Source organism: Melopsittacus undulatus, chromosome 4 (genome assembly GCF_012275295.1).
Source record: "Melopsittacus undulatus isolate bMelUnd1 chromosome 4, bMelUnd1.mat.Z, whole genome shotgun sequence".
Lineage (NCBI taxonomy): Eukaryota > Metazoa > Chordata > Aves > Psittaciformes > Psittaculidae > Melopsittacus > Melopsittacus undulatus.
In genome coordinates, this window is record NC_047530.1 from 91,296,234 (window position 1) to 91,323,004 (window position 26,771).

The 26,771-nt window shown below is 44.1% G+C and overlaps 1 protein-coding gene across 8 annotated transcripts in view; it reads right to left on the minus strand.

The window, feature by feature from the left end:
* The window catches only part of PAX2 (paired box 2), an 84,211-nt gene that overhangs the window by 41,567 nt on the left and 15,873 nt on the right, over positions 1-26,771 (minus strand). For 5 of the 8 annotated variants that reach the window (XM_005153881.2, XM_005153879.1, XM_005153882.2 and 2 more), the window contains exons 4-5: positions 8,574-8,659; positions 6,359-6,478 (exon numbers count right to left, since the gene is read on the minus strand). In XM_005153881.2, the coding sequence (XP_005153938.1) occupies positions 6,359-6,478; positions 8,574-8,659 (206 nt within the window). The remainder of the gene's footprint in view (positions 1-6,358; positions 6,479-8,573; positions 8,660-26,771) is intronic. The other 3 variants (XM_013130224.1, XM_031053243.1, XM_005153883.1) reach the window with 2 other exon arrangements.

Genomic DNA, 26,771 nt, shown 5'->3' on the forward strand with positions numbered 1-26,771 from the left:
AGCAGGTACCTTTCTTATGTCCTTCTAGGAGTCTCACCAGCCAGGGACCTCCCAGAGGGAGAAGTGAGTGGCTGCTGAGCATAAACTCCCTCTTCAGTTTACATTTTCATCTAGAACTGAAGGAGTGTTACCCACATTTGTGTGTGTAGTCACAGTGAGACTGGATGTCCCCTGTGACCACTGCTTTGCAGTGATACACCATCGCTGCATGCTGGAAACTCAGCTACACTGCATGCAACAGCACAGTCCCAGGGAAAGTAGGAGGAAGACACTGTGGGAGTGTGAAGCACTCCAGAAACTGCTCACTCCATGTGCGCAGCCATAAACTGCTGGGTGCACACCCTACAACCATGCATGTGATGGTTGGAACAAGGGGTTAGCACCTGGGGCAATGTAACTGCATGTGTCTCCAATGTCATTAAGACTATGGCTGACCTGCAATAAAGCAATTGTATAGAATAACGCAAACAGATCAGCTGTGGTGACAAGAAATCACAGCATGGAACAACACAGCCACAGCACAGACAGCAGTGCGGGGGTCCAAACACATTCTGTTTTCTTCAACAATGCAACAGTTTTGGGAGAACAAATATAAATCTAATATGCCCAAAGATGAACATACATCAGGTGCCATGATATAGTAAAGTGAAATAACTCACTCATACTCTGCGAATGTATGCAGACAGCATGAGAAAATGAGTGTACTTCCCTACAGGGCAGTTAAGGGCTAGACCTCTCTGCCCTAGTACAACTACAGCACTGGTAAAGCATCATCATACTGCAGATGACAGCATAAGCATGCTGTATGTCCTGAAACAACCCCAGTATACTGCGGAACAGTATGGTCATACTTTGTGAAAACACAGTTCTCAACGCAGCGCTGCAGTAACATAGCTGTATTGACTTCACTCGTGGCCAGGTGACAGTCTGTTGTCCATCAATATGTTATGTCAGCTGCAGTAACAACTATATGAATTGCAGTCACAACACAGTACAGCCTGCACCAGTGTACCAACAATTACCACATCAAAACAACATTACTGTATGCAGTGATGCAGACATACCACCAGAAACAATTCACAACCACCTGTGAAGAGTGAAATGGCCTTGAGTGTAATGGGGCAGCATAGCAAGCACTGATACAGTTAATCTCATCGTTAGTATCACAAACCCACAACCTGTAGTGATAGTGTAGTGATAGTTACAACATGATAACCATAGCCACGCTGCCTGCAAACATACTGATGCCACTGACAATGACACAGTCACCTGAAATGTCACAACTACATCTCCGAAATTGTATTATCATTGCCGCTCTGAACAGCACAAATAGGATCATACTTGCAGTGGCACACTAAGCTGCTGTGTATCTGCTCACAACCTCAGACCTTCTTAAACACATTACACAACTTTCTGCACTACTTTCCACTTAAACAACTGAATTTCTTCAAGACAATCTATGTCCTGGGGTAGTATTTAGAAAAATGTGACTTTCGGTACTGGGACAGCTGTAGATCTCCCTGCCTCAAGCTCCTTCTGAAGGAGACATTTCTGCTTTCCTGGTAGGAAAATGAGTCATGGCCAGGCAGGAGAATTTCCAAGCTGAACACTGCCAAACCCCTGCCCTGCAAGTCAGAGTCCTCCCATCCGGAGTGAGGGAAGAAAAAGCCACCTGCAACAAAAGCAGTGCTTCTCAGCAGAGGTGTTGTGGTAATGGCAGAAAATCATGTGTGTAGCACCAATGAGAAGGGCAGTTATGCTGACTGCCCTGCAGCTACATGACTAACAGTGTAAGTGCTCCCACTGCTAGTAGGCAGCACCCTATTCTGCGTAGCACAACCCCTTTTTGCGGTGTAGAGTGAACTACCTGCACTGATACAGCTAACACTCTTTGGAAAACATCACTGTCACAGACCTGACAAAATGTTGGTGACCCTTTACTGCCCTCCTGCACTGACACAATCCTGCATTGCTTACTTCAGTGTAAATCAGTCTGATCATCAGATCCCCAGGTGAAGAAAGGAAAGAAAGGAAAGGAGGAGCTTTTGCTTTCTCAGGTTTGCTCCCCCATCTCCACTGGGGATTCCTTTACTGCAAACAGCCTGAGTATTATTGCCATTTACGGTAGCAATCACTCCATCCCCTCCTCTCCCACAAACCTACTGCTGATATTAGCACTGATCATACTAACAAGCCTATGAGTTTTATTACTACAGATACTAATAATACTGGACACATTATGTCTGCTCCCACCAATAACAGGCTGCAGATATGATCCCTGCTAATGCCAATAATACTGGGGGATATTATCTCTGCCATTGTCAGCACTGCAGATATTATTGCCAGTAATGCTGTCAAATACTTCAGATACTGTCAGGGACCAAGATTAATGATGCTGAGAACGTTACAGCACCAGCCTCACTGGAAGACAAATCCCGAATGAGAATCTGGGTCTATAGAGGAAGTCTGTAGACTGGTATGGAGAGAAAGAGCTATCTCTAATCTCTAGTAAGATTGTTTTGTAAAGAGCCCAAGTTTCACCCAGCTGGAGATCCTGTGGCATACAAGGACAGGTTGAAGTACTGTTTTCATATTTTCTAATTATCTGTCCATCCATCTGTCCATCTATCTATCCATTCATCTCTTTCTCTTCATCTCTTCCTTTTTCTCCTTACACAGTACTCAAGAATACAGTATGAATGATATTTTTTGTTAGTGCTTCCAGGCTATCCCCGTTCTCATCCTTTTAGCTATCAACTAAAGGATAGGGGGTTATGCAACAACAGAAATATTTGCATATTATTTTTCTCCTTTATCCTTCTGGACTTCTTATTGCTGCTCCTTAGTCTGACAATGACCCTGCTGAGCTTGGCTTGCTATCACAGCATATTACAACATTAGGATTGTGAAGAGCCAGGAATTCCTGTTTCCAGCTGCAGCTTGATACTGCAAGACCCTCGGTGGTCTTGGGAAAGTCATTATATGCTGCAGGGCCACTTCTGCCTCTAGAAGATGGTGTGTATAAATGATGGGGAAGATCAGAGGTAAGTAACAGCAGCACTGGCAGTGCTCATAGACTGCATGAAGTGGCACACACTGTGCTAGACAAGTGGTGGTGAACTTTTTTAGCCAAATTATTTATATAATCATAGGAGACCAACTCTCTGCTTTGTCTGATCTGACATGGAAGTCAGAGGGTTTACAACCACTCACCAAAAATGGAAACAAAAGGAATACATAGGCTTAACAGGGCAAATCCTGACCATCCTTCCTAGGCACTCACCTGAGGAAGACACACTGAGTTCTGGGGAAAGACTTGTGATCTGACAGTTCCCTGTCATGACGAGTAGACACTCAGAGCTACCTCCCTGCTAGCTCTCTCACTGCCATAGTCTTCTCAGGCTACCCTTGCAGTTGTAACCAGCAGATTTGGTAGGTTGGGATTTTCCCTCTTCCCTCTAACTCCCTATGAGGGACACACCTGGCTGTCAGTGTCCATCGCTGAGCCCACCTCATGCATCCGTCTGGCTCCTTCTGTCCAACTCGGGAGTTCTGCTACATCATCTTGACACATAATTATCTCTCCTCTTCTTAATCATCTGAGCTACTGTCTAATGTAGGCACCAGCTGCAGCAAGGAGGACCTGGGGGAGGGGGTGTGCTCAGATAGAGGCTCCTCTGTCTTTCTCCCACCCTGTTCACCCCAGCTATCACAGAGTTTGCTAACAAGGTTTTCAAAACCAGGGATTCAGTAGCAGCTTGGTACTTCCCCCTTTCTGCTGAACTGCATTCCTCACAGAGGAATCCTTGCAGCAGAGCTGGTCCAACAGAGCAGAAAGAAAAGAGACAGCAGTGCTGGCTCTTCTGTCTTCTTTAGGGAAGAGCCATCCCCAAAATGCTGGGGAAGCAGATGTGCGTTGGGAGCTCATAAGGGCTTTTCAACATGAGAATAAACCCTGCAGTTAAGAACTGGAACAGAGCAGTGCTCAGAAGCTCTGGGAAATACTGAGCAGGTGTATGCATCAAGCAAGAGCATGAAAGAAATACCTGCACTGGATTTCTTGCCAGGCTTTGCTAATCCCCATCTCTGCTAGTAACAAGAACTTTACTCCCCTCATTACTATAGGGGAGATTTCCCAGGATAGAGTGCAGGTCACTGGCTGTGCAAACGTCTCCATGGACCCTTCTAGCCTTAAGACCCAACCCTGCAAAGTGATGATGTCTTTCAGTATTTCTTAAGGTCAGTGTGAGCCCAGATAACTCAGTCCTTGGCTAGGGGTGTTCAGCAGCTGGCAGGGGGTCCCATGTGAGGTTTCTCTGGGACAGGAATGAGACATCTCCTTGCAGGAAGTATCTGGGATGGCAGGAGGAAGTCTGTTCTCTAAGGTAGTTGCAGCCATGTCATGTAACTACTGCCTAACACTCTAGAGAACTAAAGGCAAGCAACATCTCCAGGATTATCTGATACAGTTTTGATTCATAGTAGGATATATGGGCTCTTGGCCAACAGCAGAGAGTTGCAGAGTATTGTTTGCCCTTCATAAATCAAATCTGGGATGAATTAAGAACAGACAATAGCAGAGAGTTGTTCCTACTGTCAGTATATTATTGTGAAGTGTCACAGTCTTAGATGGCTGCTCTGTTGTTTCTGTGTTTAATTGTACTGCTCCAGAACAGCTCAGGTTCTGAGGCTGAAAGTGACTGTGTGGCTGCATCTAAAATGGCATGATCTTTCCAGGTATTTGGAAAGAATGGCCACCAAAGCCAACTGAACTGCTTCATTTCAAAATGAGATATGGAGGCCCCATGTTGAGAGCTGGTGATCACCACTCTGGACTGTGTGAGAACTGGTGTTCAATAAAACCCCAAATAACTGCCAAGAGATTTGCACAAACATTAAAGAAACTTGTCACTGAGTTTGAAATGTCACTATTTGCTGTATGTGTAATGATGGGAAATGTTGGAGGGGTTTGCAATGTTTGCGCTCTTCTTATTCCTGACATTTTTTGACTTTGATACATTGACTCAGCCCTTCCATTGCTACACTCTTCGCTTAGCTGGGCCCTACTGCCATCTAGCTGGGAAATGGATCTTCCTCTGGGGCCTGATCCAATTTCCAATGACATCAGCAAAAATCCTCTCATTTGTTTTAACAGGAGCTGGATTAGGTCCTTGCCTCTAGTTTCACCTTGTATTAGGGAGAAAGGGATCACAGTGACTGCCTTTTTTCTTTTTCCTTAGGATTACTGTGCTTATTTGGATCAAAAACTTGCAGATGTAAACCTCACCAGAACCAATGCTGAGAAAATCACTAGCAAACTCCCAAAATACAGGCCCTCTCTCAGGAGAACTTTCTCTTCTCACCACATATCACACAGAGAACTCTCATGTTCTCTTTACCACGCAGTCTGGGGCTTACAGCACACACTTCAAACTGAGCCACCAGTGCTGCTAAGAGCTTGTCCCCATGCAACAGGCCAACAACGTAAAACAACATACTGAAGGCAGGGCTGTACTGAGCAAATTGGTCAGGCACTACTCTTAGAAAAGGTCACCTCCTGGCCCTGAATTTTTGAATGTATCTAATGAAAATAACAAGATTTAAGGAAAAAAAGTTTACAAAGCCACCGTAAGAGCACCAAGACCTCACCCACCCATCCTGACTCAGTCTATCTACACCTGAGGCTCCAACTTTTGGCTCATTTCACTTTGCTCTGAGTCCTTCCCAGCAGGTAGGAAGGAAAAGGAGATAGCTTAATCCTAATTCCTTAGAGCCATATTGAAATTCTTAAGTAACAGCCTTAGGGCCACAGTACTCGGAAGACCTCCTGTTCTGCTTTCAGACTGTTGCAAGCATGGCAGTACTGCTGTGGTAGATGCTACCCATTGAAAACTTATAATCACCAGCTAATATAGCTCATGGCATTTCACAGGGCAGGAACTTGTTTGCAAGGGGAATGAAAGATAATTCCCACATTGCTGGTGCTTCTCCAAGACAGCATTTTGTTTGAAACGAGTGAGTCGGGGAAACCATGTTTACCGGCAGTTCAAAGTCTGGGCACCTGCTGGCACCTGGGGAGTTCAGTTCCAGCCGTTTCCAGCAGTGAATGAACTTGGGATCAGCTCCAGCAATGGAGACGGCTCTCTGCCTGCCGAGCAGATGTCTGGAGATGCAGCCTGTCATGAAAGGGCCTCGGAAGAAGAGAATTCCAAGCCAGCAGGGCAGTGGCGGGGAACTGGTCTCTGTTGCTAAAACTGATCTAGCCCCTGGAGCAGCTGCAAACCTTGGCCTGAAATTGGAGCCTGTACATGGGGACAAAGAATATAAAAGGGAGGATGAGCTTCTCCCCTCCCCCTACCTTCATCACGTTTCCTCTTCTCGCCATTCGACCGAGGAATCCCCAGGATCCCGTTAATGGAGTAAGAGCCCACTGGATCATTGGAGGCACTGGAGACGGGAGGGGATGCTGTGCTGGGCACTGGACAAAAGGAAAAGGGAAAAAGGGCCATGAGGAGAGCAGCACAGCACTCAGGGATCCCACAGCTGAAAGCTACACATACCACCAGTCTCATAGGAAAGCCTGGGCACTAAGTAGACTTCCAGTCCCTCACACTGAAAGACTCATTCTACTGAAAGACTCATTCTACTGCTAACATTGCTGCATCCCAGCTTTACCATTCCTATACTATAGCTCAACAGCCTTCCAGTACAGGGCCATTAATAACAAGCAAGTGTATTCCATCAAGAAGCTGACTAAACCTTGTTGTTACATCCCAGTTCAGTGCAGGCTTCCCAGTGCGTGCCATAGTAACGAGTGCAATGGTGCATAGCCCACATTCTCCAGTGGCTTCCTAGTACATCCACATTTTGCCAGATCATTTCCTCTCAGCATTTTTCCACCAGGAGTGCACATGTTCTGTCTTAGCCAGGCCAGCCTCTCATGTGTCCATCCAAAACACTCATTAAGAAATTACCTTCTTAGCACAGGGCTAGAAGCACTTCAGTATTGGCGGAATAAATTAAGTTCTCTACTGGACCAAATGGTGAGTTGGGGATACAGATTCCAACCCAGATTAATAAAATCTAGTGTCTCCTTCTTGTACTAACCAACAGATTAATAAAAATCTAATGTCTCCTTCTTGTACTAACCAGTGTCAACAGGCAGACTCCTCCTGCCATTCAGGGCTGTCCAGTACTGCTCATGAGTTTCCAATATATCAGACATGACAAGTCATACAGGTTAGAAATGATCACTTCATGAGAATCAGGGCTTTCGAGTATAGAACAGGTAGAACTATGCATCCAGTAGGCATGCCCATTATGTCCCAGCATGTCCCAGTAATGGGAAGAATATCCAAAGTTTCTTGCAGGCCACTACTCATCATTCAACTCATAAAGCACTGTCGTGAAGCAGTCAATACCTCCAATACAAGCCTTCCAGGATGGAGCAAAACCTCTCAACAGCATCCCATATAGACCCACACTTCCCAGTACATCCCAGAGCAATGAGACACTCCAGCAGCAGCACTTGCAATCACTATCCCAGCTCAGCCAATGCTTTCCCTAGACATTCACTACTTTTCCAAGAAGAAATAGTATCTGCCAGCTCCATCTGTTGTAGTTAGTGATTCCCAGTCCAATGAGCAAGTCCAGATTAAAAGGGCATCCAGAAATGCTCTTCAGTACTGGCCCATTAATTCCACTGTGCTCCAGAATACAATTCATGTACAGAATTGTATCTGCCAACTCTGTCCCATGTAGACCATCACTTTCCAGTAAATCTTTGTATTCTCCAGTAAATCCTTGTATAGCAGCTAATTCTCGATAACCAACAGTATTTCAGAAAGTGACTTAGGCCACTGTATATGTCAGTATCCCAAAATATTGTATGTTTTTTTCCTGCTCTGAATTACTACTGTATAAAGCTACAACAACATATGCACCATACAGCCCACAGGGTGAAAAGTACCTGATCGCGCACATCTAGCACAGTACCTTTAAACACAATATTTGGTCACTGTATTACAGCTCACCTTGACAAACCCATCTCCCCCAGCAGAAAATGCATTTTCTCAGTGAAATACACCCATAGGATACCTGGCTGCAGAGCCAGAACAATGAAGAACTCAGTTATGAGGCATCAGGAATATCTTACCCATATCTATTCTTACTAACTCTTAGGAATGGACCAGTTCCAGCAAAGAGAGAGAAAAGAAATTGGGAGAGAGAGCGGGAAAGAGAGTCAGAGTAAGAAGGAGACTGATGCTTAAACAGGGTAGTGGTAAATACTTCTCCTTAGGGAAGCTAAGGAAAGAGTGTGAACATGAAATGGATATTAAGGCAGAGCAAACACCTACCCTGGGCTAGTTTCTCTGCCACAATTCCATTCTCTGCAATGTAATGAGGGAAACAAAGAACAGAAACCTCTGATTTCCATTGAGGTTCCTTTCCTCCCACCACCCCTCCTCGCTTTTGCTCTGCTTAGCGTCTGCTTGTCAGACTTTGTTCCCTCAACTAAGCATCATCCTCATTTCCACTTGTCCTGTCACCACCCTTCATGCCATTCTTCTTACCGATAGTATGTCCTGGTGCAGTCACACCTGTCCCGCTCCCATCTGGTGTTGGATGAAAAGGTTGCTGAACTTTGGTTCTGATGATCCTGAAAAAGAGCAGAACACATTCAGAACTCAACTGCAATTTCTCTGTGTGCCTTTGCATACCCGCGATCCCAGCTGAGAACCTGAAAGTCTGGCCTGAGCTCTGCATGCAGCAGAGTCACTTCATTTGCCTTCTCACAGTCCTGACTCTACTGCTTCAATGGTCCAGTTCTCAGGAGATTGTCCTTGCTCTGCTCTGTCATCTTTCCCCGAAACCTGGGTATTCACTGCAAAACTGCGGTGCTCAGGTAACAAGCTAGGATGTCCTTTGTGTTAGCAACTGCATTATCATTTAGGACCTGATCTGCCAGCATGAACACAAGGCAGTCTTTGCAGATAATAGAGCCACTGCTGGATTTACAGGTGATGTAGATTTAATTTTGTTGTGTACCTAAAAAATACCTTTCTGGCATAGAACTGAGTGCTGAATGCTTTGAACTGATGGAAAGCTTGCCCAAAGCCCTTGCCCTTCATAAATGAGAAGGTGGGAGAAGAAGGCATCCGTAAAAAGTGGTGATGGGATATAGTTAACTGGGAAAAAGAAGCTCCAGCAAAGAGGGCAAAAATTGGTCTTTATCAGGAGGTGAATGAACTCAGCATGGGAACTCAGGTAGATGTCTCAGTGAATCACTTGAAGCTCAAGAATGAGAATAAAGTGAACTGTAATTGTCAGTGCTCTCTTTCTTGTTACATTTAATCTTTCACCTCTAGGTCACTGGTTTAAACCCAGCTGAGGTCAGTGGTTAAAGAAAATCACTAGCACCTAGTACTTGACTGTCAGGGTCCCTGCCTACTGGCAGATGTGGGTATCTGTGACTCAGGAACAGCTGCCTAACCAAGGAACTTGGCAAATAAGCCATGACCTGCGAAGGCCATTGAGACCATATTCCTTTGAGATTAAAACAAGCCTTTCCAATTAGGGTGAACACTGCAGATGCTCTTCAGCCTGAGTTTCTGGAACTCTCAGCCCTGCATTATATTAGCTTTAAATTCTCCTCCAAAATCTCTCCAGAAAGTGAAAACAAATTGCTCCTTTCCACCAAAGAGAGAGCTTCCCTTAAAGATTCATTCTAAAGAATAAGTTGGCAAAACTTCAGAGAGCACATGTGTGGCTAGTGGGTGGTATGGAATGGGTAGAGATAGGAAGAGATCTTGAGAGGGCACAACTCCTGAGAGCAAAACCTTCTTAGGAGAAGAAAGGTGTTTTAGAGCATACCATGTCAGTATGTTACAAAACTCTGATACACACATAATGAAGCCTGGGCACTTGTTGGAGTGGCAGAGTGGCTGCCTGGGAAGTAGCTGGAGACAGGGAATATCAAGGTTCTAGCTGGGGATGGGGGTCCAGGTCCTCACCCCATATAGGTCAGTGATAACATATAGCTGCTGAGACCTATACAGAAGGTATCTGAGAACCTCACAGGGCCAGATTCTGAGGTCATGCTGATTTGCACTAGCTGAGGAAGTGATCTGAGAAGTCTGTGCTGGGGCAAATAATACAACTTTTTTCTTCTTTTCTGATTTTTTCTTTTCTCTTCTCTCACATTCCCCCTAAAGCCCCCTGAAGTGCCACTCTGGTTGTGTGAGTTTATTGATTTCCCCCAGCCCAGAGAAACAGAAAAAGGGGATGGGGTACAGGCAAAGGGATGGAAATAGAAAGCTATAAATTATTTGTGACAGGAAAGCAATAGTGCCAGAGTGCTGAGCACAAGTCCCGTGTCACTATTAGATTCCTTTTAGCCTGATGACACTGTAAAAGAGGTTAAGTGTCTGATGGAATCGTACACCTTGGGGGCAGGGGCAGTCCAGGAGCAGAACAAGCCACAGAGAGTGGGTATATCAATTCTCCAGGCCAATAATATTCCCCTCATTGATCGCAACACAAAGTTCAAAAATCTCATTATAGCCAGGCAGACCTGGAACTTTTTAAAAATCAATAGAGTGATATAATGTATGTATACTTTGTATAAATGTATCCATCCATCCATCTGTCCATCTATCCAAAATTTGCCTGAGGGTGCCTAAGTTAACCTACACATTATACTGTGTTATGTTCTAGTGTTGTGTGGCACAGTGAATGGATTAGAAGATCTCCCTGCAGCCTTAGATGTCATATTATGAAATGTCCTGTTAGCACTGAGGTGACATAAGACAGTTCCATTCATACTGAGATATGACATCAGATTTGCCATTCGTACTGGGAGGTGGCATCAGGCAGCTCAGCTTCTGCTGAGGGGAACCATACATGAGCCTAATTATATTGGGATGGCTGATCAGGCTGTGCTGAATAATGCTGCACAAAAATGGCAAAGTTTTCAAAAGCCATTTAGAGTAAACGCAGCTTGTGAAACAATGGTGGTATAGAACACGTGTCCATAATGCTTCTGAAATCCAGGCAAGGGATGAAGAGGAAGGTTCAATTTCCTTCGCTGCTTAGTTTGTGGTCTCTCAGCTGAGAATGCCAGTTAGTGCCAGTTGTGACTGTGTTTGCTGAGATGTGTCCATTAGGAACTGGAATGAGACTCACCATCTCATTTCCCCAAGTAGCCGTCAGCTGGTAATGATTTTCGGTCACTACTGACCAGGGCCAGATTTCATCTAGTGACCCAGAGGTGAAAGGCTCTGTTCAAAAACATTCCTCTCCCAAGAATTAATCTGGTTTTATGTCAAGAGGAAGTGTCTAGAAACAGTGAGCAAAGGGGAGCAGTTCTGGTTTGCAACCTCCAGTGTCCTAGGTCAAATAATTCTTGGCATCAAATGCACAGCAAATTGAATGAAGTCTCAGGTAGAAGGTATTTCCTATGACTAAAAGAAGAGGCAGGTCATGAAGATGCTGTCTCCAGTGGTTCTCCTTTGCCCTGTAGCTGGGACTGAACTCTAGTGTTGTAAGGAAATAGGAAAAATTTCAGGACCCTAACACTCAGTATGGAATACAGCAATGCATTGCTCTGGATCAGATCATTTAGGAACAGTGATAAACAGCAGGATAGCTAGGCATTGCTGCTGCTGCTGCTTTAAGAGGCTTTGAGTGTGTCTGTCCTACACGAGACCACCTAATGAAACAGCAGATGAAAGACGAACAGAGCTGACCTGGTCCTGTAGCAACAGACGCAGCTTAATAATGCTGTCTTTAAACTTGGGGATTGCTGAAAGCTTCTCACCCTTACTGGAGACTGAAATACTCACTAAGCCAGCTCTGCTGCCTCAAACCTCAGATTTCTGGATTATTGCTATGTAAGAGGGAGCAAAGCCTTGCTCACCTCTTGCTGCCTTTGATGGCTTCTTTCCTCCAGACACTGGAGAAAGACAAGCCTTTCTGCAGGATGTTTCCTCAGCCCTTCCCAAAAGCATTAAGCACACAGATCCTGGAACACCAGTCAGCAGTGCTGATTTCTTGAGGTAAATGACAGTATTTCAAATGCCTCTTTTTTTCTCCAAAAGAAATTGTCACTTAGTACTAAATTCATCCCTGCTCTAATTCCATCACAGTCAGTGACTCCAACAACCACATTTGTGTTTAATTAGGGGCACAAACTGGCACTTACTGCAAATTCCCTTTTTTCATTTCTGGGTGAGGTTTTTGTACAGGTTATCTACTTCGAGTTTCAGAGAATATACACTGATTTAATACAATATTTCTGAGGTTTCAGCAACAGGACATTTACAGATCTTCGACTGCAGTAAAGCAACTGAACTTCATTTCACAATCTGAATTTAATGTGCGATATTATCTTAAGTAATGGCATATAATGTCATTACAGTACATAGTATCATACTGTGAATTATACATCCATTCCTGAAATACATGAGTTACCATAGTTGGCTTGTAGTAACTCTTTCTAGAGCTAATACTGCATACAGCTCCAGCTGAAACTAACTGCCTGTTTCCAAATGCCTTCAACTTTCTTAAATGTTCAGCATTAGATCATGAATTTCCAATTTTTGATTTCTATTTCATCATTTTCAGCAGGTTTAACACAATTCCTTTTGCTGATTCTGAATACAGATAGACAGACAAAAAACATCTCTCCTAGTATGACAGTTGTAATAAGCTCAATTAAATTTGATCGAGAATGTAGAGATACACTAGAAGATAAATTAGCTAAGCCATAGTCCTTCCTGAGAAGAACTTTCTTTCACTCTTTATAAATAAGCAACTAAAAAATCATTTATAAATCTATCAAAAAATTATTTGCTGAAAGAATAACAGATCATAGGAAATGCCCCTTGCTTCTTTGACATTTCTATCCAAACTCTCTTACAGCCTGACATATTCTGTGGTTTCTCCTTTCTTACTATTGCTGGCAGAGTCTTTAGACAATATCTCAAATTAAACAAAATTATGCTAGGGCTGATCAGAGGGAGACAAGGTAGGTCTGAACCATCTAGAGCCCAAATCTAGTAATTCTTTTAACCCTGGAAGAGCAGAGTAAAGCTGCACTAAGTGAAAGAGTATTGTGTCCTGCTGCCACAGGGAGACCCTGCCAGATTTCAGAAAGCACTGGTATCCTCACTTTGATCATATTCCTTTGTCATGGATTATTTTTCAGAGTGGAAGGATACACTCAGCACAGCACCAAACTCCTTGTAATTGTTTTGATGTATTCATATTTTAAATGCTCCATATTAGAAGCACATTACAGGACCCCAGGGTGTGCATTACTGGGCAATTAAATCGGTTCTTGGAAGGCTAACATTGCGAAGCCTCAGCCTTTTCTCTGCAGTGTCCAAGGGAGGCTGTGATGGCCAAGGAACACACACCCTGCTGTGCTGCATGACTTAATTGGCGCAGGGCTGCACTGCTGACCCACAGGCTGTGCTGGCGGCAGAGACAAGGCAGCCTGCAGGGGACTTGGTGCGGGGCTAAGTGAAACAGTGATGCCTCCCCTGCATCAGATTGCTTCCTACAAATGGGCTCATGACCACCCTGGTGATGCTAGTGCCAAAGCATGCCCGAGGAAAAAAGGGAGAGCATGAGATGCAAAGAGGCAGCTTTGGGCTCCTTGGTGACAGCCCCTAAGGTGCCAACAATATCCCACCTGCAGATTGGTGCTGAACAAATAGGAGGGAGTCCTATGTTTCTGTTCATGGGTCAAGGTGCAGCTGAATTCACAGTTGAGCAAAAGAAGAGAGGTCTAAAAAGTCTTCCGTGCACAAAGCAAGTTTCATAGCATGGTGAGTCAAAACAACCAAGGGATTTGGGGAGTGAAGGGAGGGAAATAGAAAGTCTGATAGTTAGAGCCTAATCCAACTCAGGGAAAGGGCTTCAGTTCCTTGCTCTGTCATGGACCTCTCAAGACTTTGGACAAATGGCATTTCTCTCTGTGCTCTGTTTCCTGCCTGAAGTGTGAAGATAGGAGCATTGCCATGCCACCTGGGGCACAGTGAGGACAGCTGGAAGGAGGAGTGAAGGGCTCAGACTCTCTAATAACAGGGGCCAAGTAAGTGCTTCAGCGAGCTGTAGCACAGTATTGGCTTCGTTCTCCTGCTTGAAGCAGAAGTGACATGTACCCTGCTGACAGTGGCTGTACGTGAGGGGAAGGTAGGCGAAGGCAACAGAGGCTGTATTTCAGCTGCACTGGCTTTGGTGGTTGCGTTTGAATTTGCAGATGCAGTTGGGAAGATCAGAGATGCAGTTGCCCCCAAAATCTACAACATAATTTCCATTGGTGGGGGGCGGGTGTGGCAGTAGCTTCTCCTACTGCTCTCAAAACCTATCGCAACACTTCGAACCCTCAGAACAATAGCTGACATTGGCAGGAGCAGCAGACTCAGATTCTTTGCTAGCTGGCCTGAGGCTCTGGTGCTCCCTGCCAACACAGCAGAATGCCTTCAAACTGCCATATTCAGAGGCCACGAGCAATAGTCACACATTCAGACGCTCTCCTTCTATGAAAATTGCATTTCTTTCTCCCTATCTTTTGGAAAGGTAGAGAGGAGAAGGGTGATCTTTTGCTACTTTAGTGTACAAGAGTGACTACAACAGATTAATTAGATTGGTTAGGTACACTGACAGTCCTAAAAGGTGCCTGAAAAGGGATCTATTTTCACGAAGCTTTCAAATACATGAGAGGTCAAAATGGAGCTGCTTTTCATATCTCAAAACACAATCCTAGCCCTCCCTAAAAAGATTTGACTCCTTATCTACTGCTAATCTGTGTAGGTCCATCAACTTCATTGGAACTACACAGACATCATGACTAAAGACAGGGAGAAAAAAGTGTCACTTTGCTCCAGGTCAGCCTGCTCATGCCAAACACAAGAGAAAGCCCAGTCCTGCCCTTTTCTCGCACTGCATTTCTTGGGTGCAGTCTGAGGAGAGGCAGGATTCACAGCAGCAGCTTTACTATCAGAAGGGCTTAGAGAGGAGCTAGGATTTTTTGTTGTTGTTTTAAATCAGTGACCCATGATGACACCATATGGTTTTATTTCATTTAATTTGAGCAAAGCATTACCGTTTGGCTCCTAGCATTCTCTGCCCATTCCGGTTCTGCTGTGCTACACAGTACAAGTCCAGACGTAAGGAAGAGGGGTGACAGGAAATAAAAGTGAAGATGTTTGCCTTCTGGGAGGGAGGAGATCTGCCAGGCAGGAGCTGGCCTGCTAACACATTTTTCTGGGCAGTAACAGACAACTTCATGCCACTGGTATTGATGGGGTTGGCAGTGGTCAGCCTCATGGTTATTGACTGCATATTCTGAACTCCCAATATTAGGTTTTAAGAAGCATTTTTCAAATTCACTCAAGTTGATTTGTATTAAGGTGCAAATCCCACCTGGGAAACAAAAGGTGTGATTGAATAGTTGCTGTGCTGTGCTATGCTGGGGCTACAGAGCATTCAGGACCCAGGCTGGCTGACTTAAAGCTGGTTAAAGTATATCTACATGAGCTGCAGACAAGCAGTGACTGCAGCATAGAAATGTCCTCAGGCAGGTGTTTCTACTTTTATTAGACTCAGTTCACATTTGGAAGGCTTTTTTTTTGCAGTCAGGAAAGACAGAAATTCATTAAAACCCAAACATCTAGAAGATGTCATGCGGTTTACAAAATACTAGAAGCAAACTTGATCCTGCGTGTAGATGCTTGACATCCCAAGTTAAGGTGAATTAATGAAATCTTAAAGGACAAAAACAGTTCTGCTGGTCTTGGACATAGAAACACAGTCCTGGGAGGAACCACCATCATGAAGTCCAAATTCTACTACCATAAGCAACCATAAAACAGACATTCAGCTCACAGCACCCATGAAAATAGCCAGCCCAGCAGCTACATTCTTGCCATTCCCCATCAACAAACTCATACTCTCTGCAACAAAAGACCAAAAGCTTCAAAAATGACAAACCACATGAAGAAAGCAGGAGAGAAGCATTGCCGGTGGCTAGGTCCCCTTCACTGACAAGAGATTTCTGCACAAAAATGCCCAGAAATTTTTGAGCTTTTAGGAATTAATCATTTCCTCAGAGTACACCTATACTGCCATATGTATTCCTATACTACGATGTGTGTTTATATTTCCTCAGAGTACACCTACACTACAATGACTGCAGTTCAAAGTGACATCTTCTGTAACCTGCAGACTGGACAGCTTGGTTCCTGCTAGCAGCACTGCTGCAGCAGCATGGAGCTGGTGAAGGGTACAGCTCCATGAGCTGCCAGGACACTGGTGACTACCACGCAGCATGGACAGGAGCTGTCACAACAGCAGCTGTGCCAGCAGGTGAATAAGAAAGACCTACAGAAACACATGGACTTGCCAGGGTTAAATATCTTAATCTGGAGTATGGGAACTTTTAATTGAAAGCTTTGCTTTGAGCCCATTTCCAGTTATTAAAATTCAGGAGTCTGTGCTGAATTCCTTGTGGACATTCATTTTGATTAACAGAAGACATGTGTGTACTAGGAAAGGAGTCTTGAACTGGGAGGAATTAGATAAATGTAGATAACATTCTCAACTCTCTTGCAAGTTATGCCATAGCTGGTATTTTGTGTAAAACCTCAGATCTTGAAGATATGCAATTATTTCAGTTTTCATTTAAGACCAAGGTATTTCTGGCTTTCATGGCTGCAAAGACCCGGTGGAAGTGGGACCTGGCTGCCTCCCAAGGGGCCAGAACTGGAGGCAAAGGAACAAAACCCAAATACATTCTTAGTTACAGCCTTGTGAGTTTTATGCCAGTCTCTTCCTTTTGGAGGGTATCAACTTGAAACTTTTTAACTGCTGGGGTAGGCAGCATTGTGTATTACCTGTGTATTATCTCTATCGTGCACTGCAGGATACACTTATGTGTTTTGGGTAAGTAAATTGTTCCTTTTACAGGGGTGGTGCTGTGTGTGCCTCCCTTACCTGTGTCAGAACTGGTGAAATTTCATGGTGGACCCATACAAGTAGAAGATGTTTTCCCAAAATCAAAAGAAAAACTCTGCTGCAAATGTGTCAATTTAGATCTAATCTTATTTTAACCTTGGGTTTTAAAGAAATTAAAAAAATTGTGAGAATTCAAGCCTTAGAAGAATGGAAAGTATTTTTTCCCTTTAAAATTACCTTCTTAGGGTGAATGAGAGACTGTGATAAAAAAATAAAAATTAGAATAATATATTTAGATTTTATTGAAACAGCAGGTTCCAACTACTCTGAAATGTACCTGTAGAATTTTATTAAAGTTCTGATTCAAAACCACATTGAGAAGTTGAAAAATGTGTTGTTTCATGAGAACATGAATCTTTCCCTTTCTGTTCTAGTCCTCATGCTCTTCGTATTATTTATTCCTTGCTTTATCACACTGCCCAAAGGAGTCAGACACAGGCAAGCACTTCAGGGTGCAGGTGCCCCATAGGCTCCCAGCATAAAGTTGGTGCCCGTCTCTGCAGAAGACAATCTAGTTTTCATATTTATAGGACAAAACCATCTTTTATAATGAAAAGCCAAATCTGTAGCCAGTCTGCTTGGCTCATGTAAGAGAACATGAGCTATATGTTTGCTTGTGTATCTATACTGTGTTTGCAAATGCAATAGAATTTATCTCTTAGTATGTTTTAATTTATCACATAATGTACATACTTGTTTATCTCTGGCTATAGGTCTACATTTGTAATTGTGGCTATATGGAGTTAGACATGTGGGTCACATATTATATATTCAGACCCCATGAAGAATTAATAAATATTTATTCAACCATTACAGTTTTTAACAGAGTTTAAAAGGCAAATAGGCTATTCAGGTCTGTGGCTTGTGACCGTCACCAGCTAGCTATTTGAATGGTTTTGTACAGCACCAAGCACAGTTATTAAAATAGTAAGTCATAACTACCTAGAACTCATCCATAACAAGGCTATAATATCCCTGGTGTAACATCTTACATATCTGAACACTGATACATAATTAATGTGGAACCTTGCTGTGTTATAAGGCTCATCCTGTATGTATATTTGCATAGTTGTATAAGTTTGTCAGTGCAGATCTGCTCTATTTCTAAATTTCGTACCTGGGACTAACCTGATCAGCTGCACAGCTGTGGGTTTCTGTGAGCCTTCAGCAACCTGTAATATCTATCTTTTTCTGTCACTATCATGATGGCTGATTGAGTACGCTGGACATTTGAGTCCCCTTTTCCTGGCCTCTGTATAAATACTGTCCTTGTCCACTGGAGTTAGCAGTCTAAGGGTTTGCCTACATACGGCTGTGCAAAATAACTAATGTGAATTAACTAAATGTGTGAAATTAGAGTGGTCTAGTTAAACTACATTACACCTCTGACTCCCTTGTTTAGAATTAAGGCAGCTTTAATTTAGTTTAGCTTAATTCACTTTGGAAATGGAGTAAACTAAATTCAATTTAGGACACTCAGATTTTGAATGAGCATCCGAACAATGTTTTAATGCTTTTATCCAATGCACTGGCAAAGTTAATTCAGAGTAATTTTCTCACTTGCCCATGGAAACAAGCCTGTTGCCTATTCCTTGTCAATGAAATTGTCTCAGCTGAGACTCCTTCAGCAACACCAAATTGACAACCAGCTCCCAAGAGCAGCAGTTTAAATGATCCTCCCACACACGCAAGTGTTTCCTCATCCCTACACCCCCATGCAGGCAACTTTTCTCCCTGTGAGCTTTAGTGATCTTTAAGACTGATTTGTCCAGAGCTTGACACACTGAGCCAGGCACTAGCTGGGGTAAGCAGAGAAGAGGTCCAGCAGTTGTTTAACACTATCTGAAGACCTGAGTTATAAATAGTTAATTATTGAAGTTTTTCAGTTTAGGCTTTTGCAGTGCAATACCCTATTTCAAATTCAAGATATTCTTTCTGAAAATCATGATGTCCTAGAGAATTTTAGTGATTTATTCAGTTCTGTTATTTCAAAACATTGTCCCCTTAATCTGAATTAAGTGCTTGTTCACCTAATGAATTGGAATACCTCCAGGTGTAAATTAGCATGTATTTCATTTTTTGATCTAACTTAGATTGGGCAAGATCAGATGCAATGAGGATTCATAGGTAGAGGAGTACAGAGGAGCACGGGCAATGGTATTTACGAATGTATACTATCTTTACGTTTTTTCTTGAATATATTGTAGTTTAAGAAGACAGGAGGTAGCATAAAGTGGCCCAAAGATTCTATCTTCCCATTTTTAAAGGGCATTTTCAAAATCAATAATGAAAAAAACAATCACAGAAATAACACAGAAGCATATTTTAAATGCAAAAATAGTAATCCTTTTTAACCATCATTGTGGAAATTCCAAAGTTTTTATCATCTTGCTTAATTGTAAAACCACACTGTAGTTGGTCAAAAGACATATTAGGAAAGGACAGGGGGAAAATACTGTTGAACATTATTTTTATCACAATGCAAAAAAGCCCTTGAAAAATTGCCTGTTAGAAAATTTCAACTCAGAGAAAGCCCATGCCCTAAATCTTTGCTAAAAAGTCAACCAGCCAAACAAAAGCCCAAATAAATCAAAGAAAGCCCAGTTAAACATCCCAAGCCATCAAGTGATATTTGACTAGATGGTTAGGCTATATTTTTGTGTGCTTGGTTTTACGGAGTTAGTGCTAATGAATAAATGTTGTTTGATGGCTGCTACAGTCTCAGAACTTTGAGTGGTAGAAAATCAGCATAGGTTCACTGAAACAGCTACCAGTATAATACAATGAATCAATCCTATACATTAATATGCTTGTGCAGAATGTGTTGGGGGGGGGGCATCCATTTACATGTGGCTAGCTAGAAAGATACAACTGTAAGTAAAATCTAGGTTTGTAGCAACACACCAGTTTGCATAACCTTTTCAGTGTGGATATACAGCTGTATGAGGTTATACCAGTATATCTGTGCATGTATGTGCTTGTGCATTTGTAGGCAGGCATTTGTGTGTGTCTCTGTCTGCAGGTATGTTTCTACTTGTGTGTGTAATCTGGCTGTGGTGCTCTCTGAATAGCAATGAGTTCAGTAAAAGCATGTATGTATTTGTATCAGTGTGTGTGTCTATCTGCATATGGATGGGCTTATGGTGTCTGTCGGTGCATTTATTCTTGTGTGGTTTGTGTGGCCCTCCTGTGAGATAGATGCATTCTTGTGGTCTGATCTCGGTCACTGTGTGTGCTTTCATTCCTGTAAAAGGCAGTGTCCTTCACTGTGAAAAACACTGATCATTGGGAGACCTGGATCCTGATCAAGCCACCCTGCTGATGGGCTCTTTTAATCCACTCTGTGCCTCAGTTTTCCCTCTCATCTTTTACAAAGACTGTGGATGTAGATCGTCTGCCACTATATGGGCTTATGTAATGCCATATGTGGTGGGCTCTGTCTAGCTCAGCCAAAACCCTGGGTCCTCAGAAGATCTTCTGATGCTCTGCCACTGCCTTATGGTAATACCTATCCCTGCATGCCTGCCTTCAAATATTGTTGTTTGGGTGTCCATCTGTGCACACTGTGGCTGGCTATTTGTAGTTTTGTTGAAGAGTTTATCTCCTCCATGTACATACAGAGCAGGGGGAGGTGGAAAGGAAGGAGTTATTAAATGCCAAGAGGATATGCAATAAATCCCATTGATTTTACAAACTCCAACTTGTCTTCAATCTCTTTCTGTTCTTTATCCTGGGGGCATTGCAACAAAACCCTATTTTAAATACCTTTTCTTTCCTTTCCCCCTTCCCCCTCCTCTCACTCTCAAAAAAAGTGTCAATATTTTATTTGGATTTTTAACTTCGCTCCATAACAGTTGTTTGACCTCCTGACTCATGTGAGTCACATAAATTCTGGGACTTTATTCAGGAGCCATGTTCCTGCTATTGAATAAGCAATTTGGGAGGGTGAATTAATGACTTGTGCTGTTGCTGGAAAGTCCCTGAAGAAATATTAAAATTGCTTGCAGACTGAATCAATACTCACTGAACACCCAGCATGAGGACCTGGGCTTTTTAATGGCTACATGCAGCGGCACTCTGCAGAGGAAGGGGAATTCCTGTACACACAACGCACACAGGCACACACAACCACAGCGGTCTTTCCCAGCCTTGCTGGCTTTTTCAGTCATGGCATGTTCTTGTGCACACAGCCTGGTATGTGCTGGTGCCTCCTGTGCCAGGGAAAGGTCTTGGAGTCCAGTTTCCCTGTCTCCCTCTCAAGAAGATCATGCAGGATTTGTAGTAACCAGCCATTTGGGCCTTGTGTTAAGTACTTGGGTTAGAATGCTCTGGGACAGTTTGCAAGCTGCAAGGAGGGTCGATTATTTGTGCCATTATGAGCATATTTTATTTGGGCACTTCACTTTCTTTCTTTCTTTCAGAAGGGCAAATATACTAGTTCTGTGTCTTTTGGGTGTGCTGCTGTGGTCTGGGAAGAGGATTGGGCTGTTTTGCAGAGGCATGTTGTGAGATGGTTCTGTGGTTTTGGGTGCTGAACTGTGTTTGCATCCATCCATAGCATGGATGTGTTGCGTTTCTGATATTCAGCAGGTTTTGCTTTCTTATGCTGGTTTCTGTTATGGTGAGTCATGCACCCCTGTGGTTAAGAGTGACTGCATGATGCTTTTGATCACTGAACAAAGGTGTCACTTCACTGAACCTGCCTATTTCAAAAGCTATGGGTGCAGTCCTATATGGTCCTGAGTGCCCTGGCTGCCCACCAGCCTCACTAGGACATGAGTGTGCTCAATGTGCTCCTCGCCAAGGCTTTTATTCTTTGTTACTCACTAGGCTGACAACAGCCAGATTTTACCCATACCTCAAGTTTTACTCAAAGACCTGGCAAGGGTGGGGTTTGGTGCCAGTGTTTTCAAATCTCCTTTGAGAATGCGGGCCGTGTTTTACCACTGTGGCCATGAATGGCTGGTTTATATTTGCTTGTTGGCGGCTGTTATTATGTATTAACACCAGGGTGGGTGTGCTTTGTATGACCGCATGTCTGTTTCATTGATTCCATTAGTATTATTTTGTAATCATGTATCTTTGTGATTGAGTTAGTGTGCATTTCAGGGCTCCTGTGTATTGAATAATGATTTCAGGGATTGGGTTGTTTGACTGGGTAATGGCCTCTTTTCAGTCTTGTAAGTGAATGTGTCCTTCTCCTGTTTCCCTGTCTAGGCTGGGGCAGGTTCATTTACACTGGGTGATTCCTTAAGATGCTCACATGCACTAAAAGAATATTCCTTTGGCTCCTGAGCTCTCCCTGTCAGCGGGATATGCTGAGGATGCACCGGTCTTGTGTGTGTGTGTGTGTGACACACAGGGTGGCACATCTGGCTGGTTCTCAGCCGCATGCCTCAAATGACCACTTTCTTGTGTGTCAGTGTATAGCTAAAGCTATGTGAACATGTTTACATGTGTGTGCACATTCTGGTGCACTCAGGGGTTTTGAAGAGACTTTTCAGTTATGTTTTTGAATAAGTCTTCATATGCTGGGTTTCTTCACAAATATGTCCAAGAGTAAATTATACTGTGCAGTGTCAAATGGATCTGACTGTGAGTGAAGGGATCTGTAAATGACAACATATGTCTACAGTGAAGTGCACACTTGCCTTTGCAAGAGTCTTCTGTGTGACTTTCTATATTGATGCATAGAAGGGCAGCTGTGTCAGTTAGCAGATGCCTCTGATCTGTGTTTGACTGTCTGGCAGTGCTCCCATGTCTGAACTGACCTAGGTCTCTTATATATGTAAGAAAGAGTAGGGCTCTGTGTCAGCAGCATTTACTGGTAAATATATGTGCTAAGAAATTTTAAATGTACAATGAATCTCTAGGTTTGTGCAATGGCTTCTGACTTGTGTGGATATGGTACGCTAATGCCCTAAGACAGTGTAGCACATTTGGTCCCTTGGAAATGAGCAAGAGAGTTCAGTTATTTTTCAGCTGATGATTATGTGTCATTGCCGCATGGATTTATTTGCTCTGCACAGGCAATGTGTCTGGCATTGGGACTGTTCTGTGCTTCCTCAGCCATCAGGATTTGGCCCAGCAGCAGACACATCCAGAAAAATCTACAAAAAAGGCTGTGAAAGATCCAGGAAACTTCCAGAGCGAGCTCTTATCTGTATCCTCTCACCAAAATATCCCATCAGGGAAAGATCCATGACCTCTCTCAGCCAGGACATCTATATAGCTGTGATTTAGCAAGCCAGTAAGTTTAGCTTGTATTTCTCACTGAGGTTGCTAACAGGTCACTCACTACTCCTCCTTCTGTTAGCTCAAGCCTTGTTACTTCCCCTACCCCTTGTTTGTGCTCTCCCTCTCTTTTCCCCCCATCCTCCTTGGTATTCCTGCCTGCATTTTGACCTTGAACAGATGACACCGTCCTTTGGCTACCCACTGCTTTACCAGCTCCCACCTCTCACAATGGGGCAGCAGCATCAGGGTAGTAGGGGAAGGAAAAAAATGAGGGAGTGAGGAAGGGAGAGAGGTGGGGGGGGAGGGAGAGAGACCTGTTTGAGAATAATTGGAGGCTGTTAAACAGAGGAGCCCAGCATATCACTCTAGTAATGGAAATAAATTCCATTGTATTTGCATTTTAATTTTCCACATAAACAAAGGCCTGGAGTGTGCTGGCTTCGCCAGAATCACCGGCCAGAATTTAATTAGAAATGAAAAGTTTATAGGGTCCTCTTTAATGCGATTAATGCACAGTTAACATTTATCACATACATATGCTGGAATCGCCTTTTTTAAGCAACCACCGGCCATGAAATGAATTTCTTTTCAACTTTTTTAGCATGCGTGAGGAAGGCTGTCTCTGGTGAGGCGGTCCAGTGAGCACACTCCTGACAGCTTGGTAAACTGCAGCCCACAGAGGCTTAGTAGCCCCCATCCTCACTGAGGAAAGTTCAAGGTGGCTTAGAGGGAAGCATGGTCTAGTGGTTAAAGCCTGAGGTTGGGAGTCAGGGGATCTGGGTTGTATTCCCAACTCTGCCACATGCTCACTGCATGACTGACTTGCTCTCAGCATCTGTTTCTCTGGGTGTTAAAAATAAAAGAGAAATCAGCTGGAAGAAGATATCTCAGCCCCAGACCCCTCTGTGTCTCAGGTTCTCCAGAAACTTGCCCAACCCTGTTGTATGGGATCTGGATTGGATCCTGCACTTTACTAACCTGTCAGCTCATCTCCCCATGCCCAAACATTCCTATGCTGTCTGTGGGGACAGGGGAGCACCCGCAGTGCTTGCCTGATGCGAGAAGCTGGGCCTCCTGGAGAGACATCTTTGTATTGCCCCAAGCAGCACTGCTCCATGCGCATGGGTTCGTGTGCACCTCACACTGCTTGTGTGAAGTATGCATCTTCCTGCTGAGGAGCATGACGCAGGAGTGGAACAAACTCTGCTTGTGCGGAGTGGGAGCCCTGGCAGCCCTGTCATGAAGGGACCTCTATTCACGGCTGAGGCAGCTCCATGTTTCTTAAGGGGATCCTCTAATGCTGGTTTGGTTCAAAAAACTATTAAATGTGGTTTGTAAGATACTGGGGATGTCAAGCCTGAACTTCAGATCCTAACATAAACCTAACCAGGAGCAGCTACCACCTTCCTTGTGGTAGGGGTAATTATACATCCCTTATCCTGCGGGGCCCTAAGAGGTCACCCCGTGAGTGCTTACAGAAAGCTTTGGGCTTGTCTGCACAGGGGCTCTAGGAAAAGCAAGTCTAAGTCTAGACAAATTATCAATATCCTTCCCTTGCAATGCCAAGATAAAAGGCCAAAGGTGAACACTTCCTCTGTGAGCACATACCCCTGACAGAGCCAGGAGGGCATCGGGCTTGTCACTTCCCTACCTCCTCCTGGCTCCCAGAGGGGGAGGGGACAGTATCACCACCAGTGATCACCACCATTGATATCACCACCAGATATCACCACCATTGTCCCTTGCTTCTGCCCCTGCCCCTGCTTTGGCTGTGTGACAGATGGGGCTACAGCCCCCCCTGCTCCCACGCTTCCTTTCTGGGCTTGCAGACAAACAGAACAAATAAACCAGGCCCATGGACACAGAGTGTTAGCGTGTTAGGGACACAGCAGGGGAAAGAGGAACATGAAACCTCTATTGATCCCTTGAGGAATGATGTCCCTTCCTTATCTTATCAGATTCTCTTCACTCTTCAATTATAGTCTGTTGAAATTGGCCTCTTAACCCAAACAAGATAACCTGGGTAATGAGGAGAAGAGTGTGAAGGGAGGGGAGGGGAGAGGAAGGGAAGGCAGAGTCCAACACATTAAACTATGGCTGTCATTAGAAATATCTCCTTTAGCGTAACCCCTCTGCCCCCACTGTCCCCAGGTATCAGATGAACTAGGACACATCCAGTCCCTGACAAATATATCATGCCATATACACCCCCATTCCCTCAGATGCACTAGGTACCCTGGACAGGCACACGTTCCAGCATTTGTACACGATGTCTGTGTGTACATGTATCTGTACCCACCCTGCCACACACCTCCTGTGTTCACACACCTCAGCAGATGCCACCCTGCCATATGTACACTCACACATATTTGTATGACTGACACTGCCCATCTCCCCAGCTGCATTCTCCTCAGCACGTTGGTGGTATGGCTGCCATAGCACTTTATCTCCAGGTCTAACCAAAAGAACTGCTGACAAAAAGAGAGGAGCTCTGCTAGGACCCCCCCAGTCATCTGATCACAGCCACAGTTCATCAGTGCATTCACGCAACTGCCTTGCCATCAGGAAGCAGTCACGCAGAATCCTATGCAGAGCCCCACAAAAACAAACAGGCTTCCAAGACATGTATTGTCATGCCTTTGCTCACCTCTATGACTCCCTGCATGTAACTGTAGAGTTACGATGTTGTTTCCATGGATAAGGCTTTTCATAGTTGTTACACAGACCAGTAATACCTACTTGCTATAAGTCTATACTCCCAGCTGGACATGTTGCCCTAGTGATATGCCCATGCTCCTCCTCGTACACATGTCATGGGGTATAGGGCATGTCTCGCCCAAATATCTATTACAGAGAAGATTGTCTGGTGGAACAATAGAGACTCAGCGGCCTATCTGCACAAATGCACCCAGGTTTCCATGCTCAAATTACCTCACTGTGCCCAGAGTGATCCCAGAGCACATGCAAGTGGTGCAGAAGGTGCTTTCATTTTGGAAAGGTGGTGCTTTGAGCAGCACAAGGGCTTCATTTACAGGGCTGGCACCCTCCTCTCACACTCTTCTAAAGACTGGATTTCCCAGGATCACTTTATCCACTGCCTTTCACTGTGCCAGGGGCATTTCCTGGTATACACATCCACCTGAAATGGGCCACATTCCCTTCCATTCCATGTCTTCATGTCCCACTAGCCCTGCCAGTTTTGCTCGCTGGGCACCAAAACCCATGAGGGAGTCACCCATAGGCATATATTTTTCTTTAAATATTTGGAGGTCACAGAAATTCATGTAATCTGCAAAAGGGGTTAGAATTATGGCAGTTATCTCTGCAAATTTATACATATGCTCTCATGTGAACACACCATCACCCTGCAGTTCCCCCCTGCTTTCCAGCTTCTGCACCTCACAAGAATCAGCACACAGCCAGATACATTTCCTGTGTCCCCATCCTGGCTGCCTCCATACACACAGACCCTTGACTCAGGCACATGCAGAGCCCAAAGTTGTTAAAGCCAC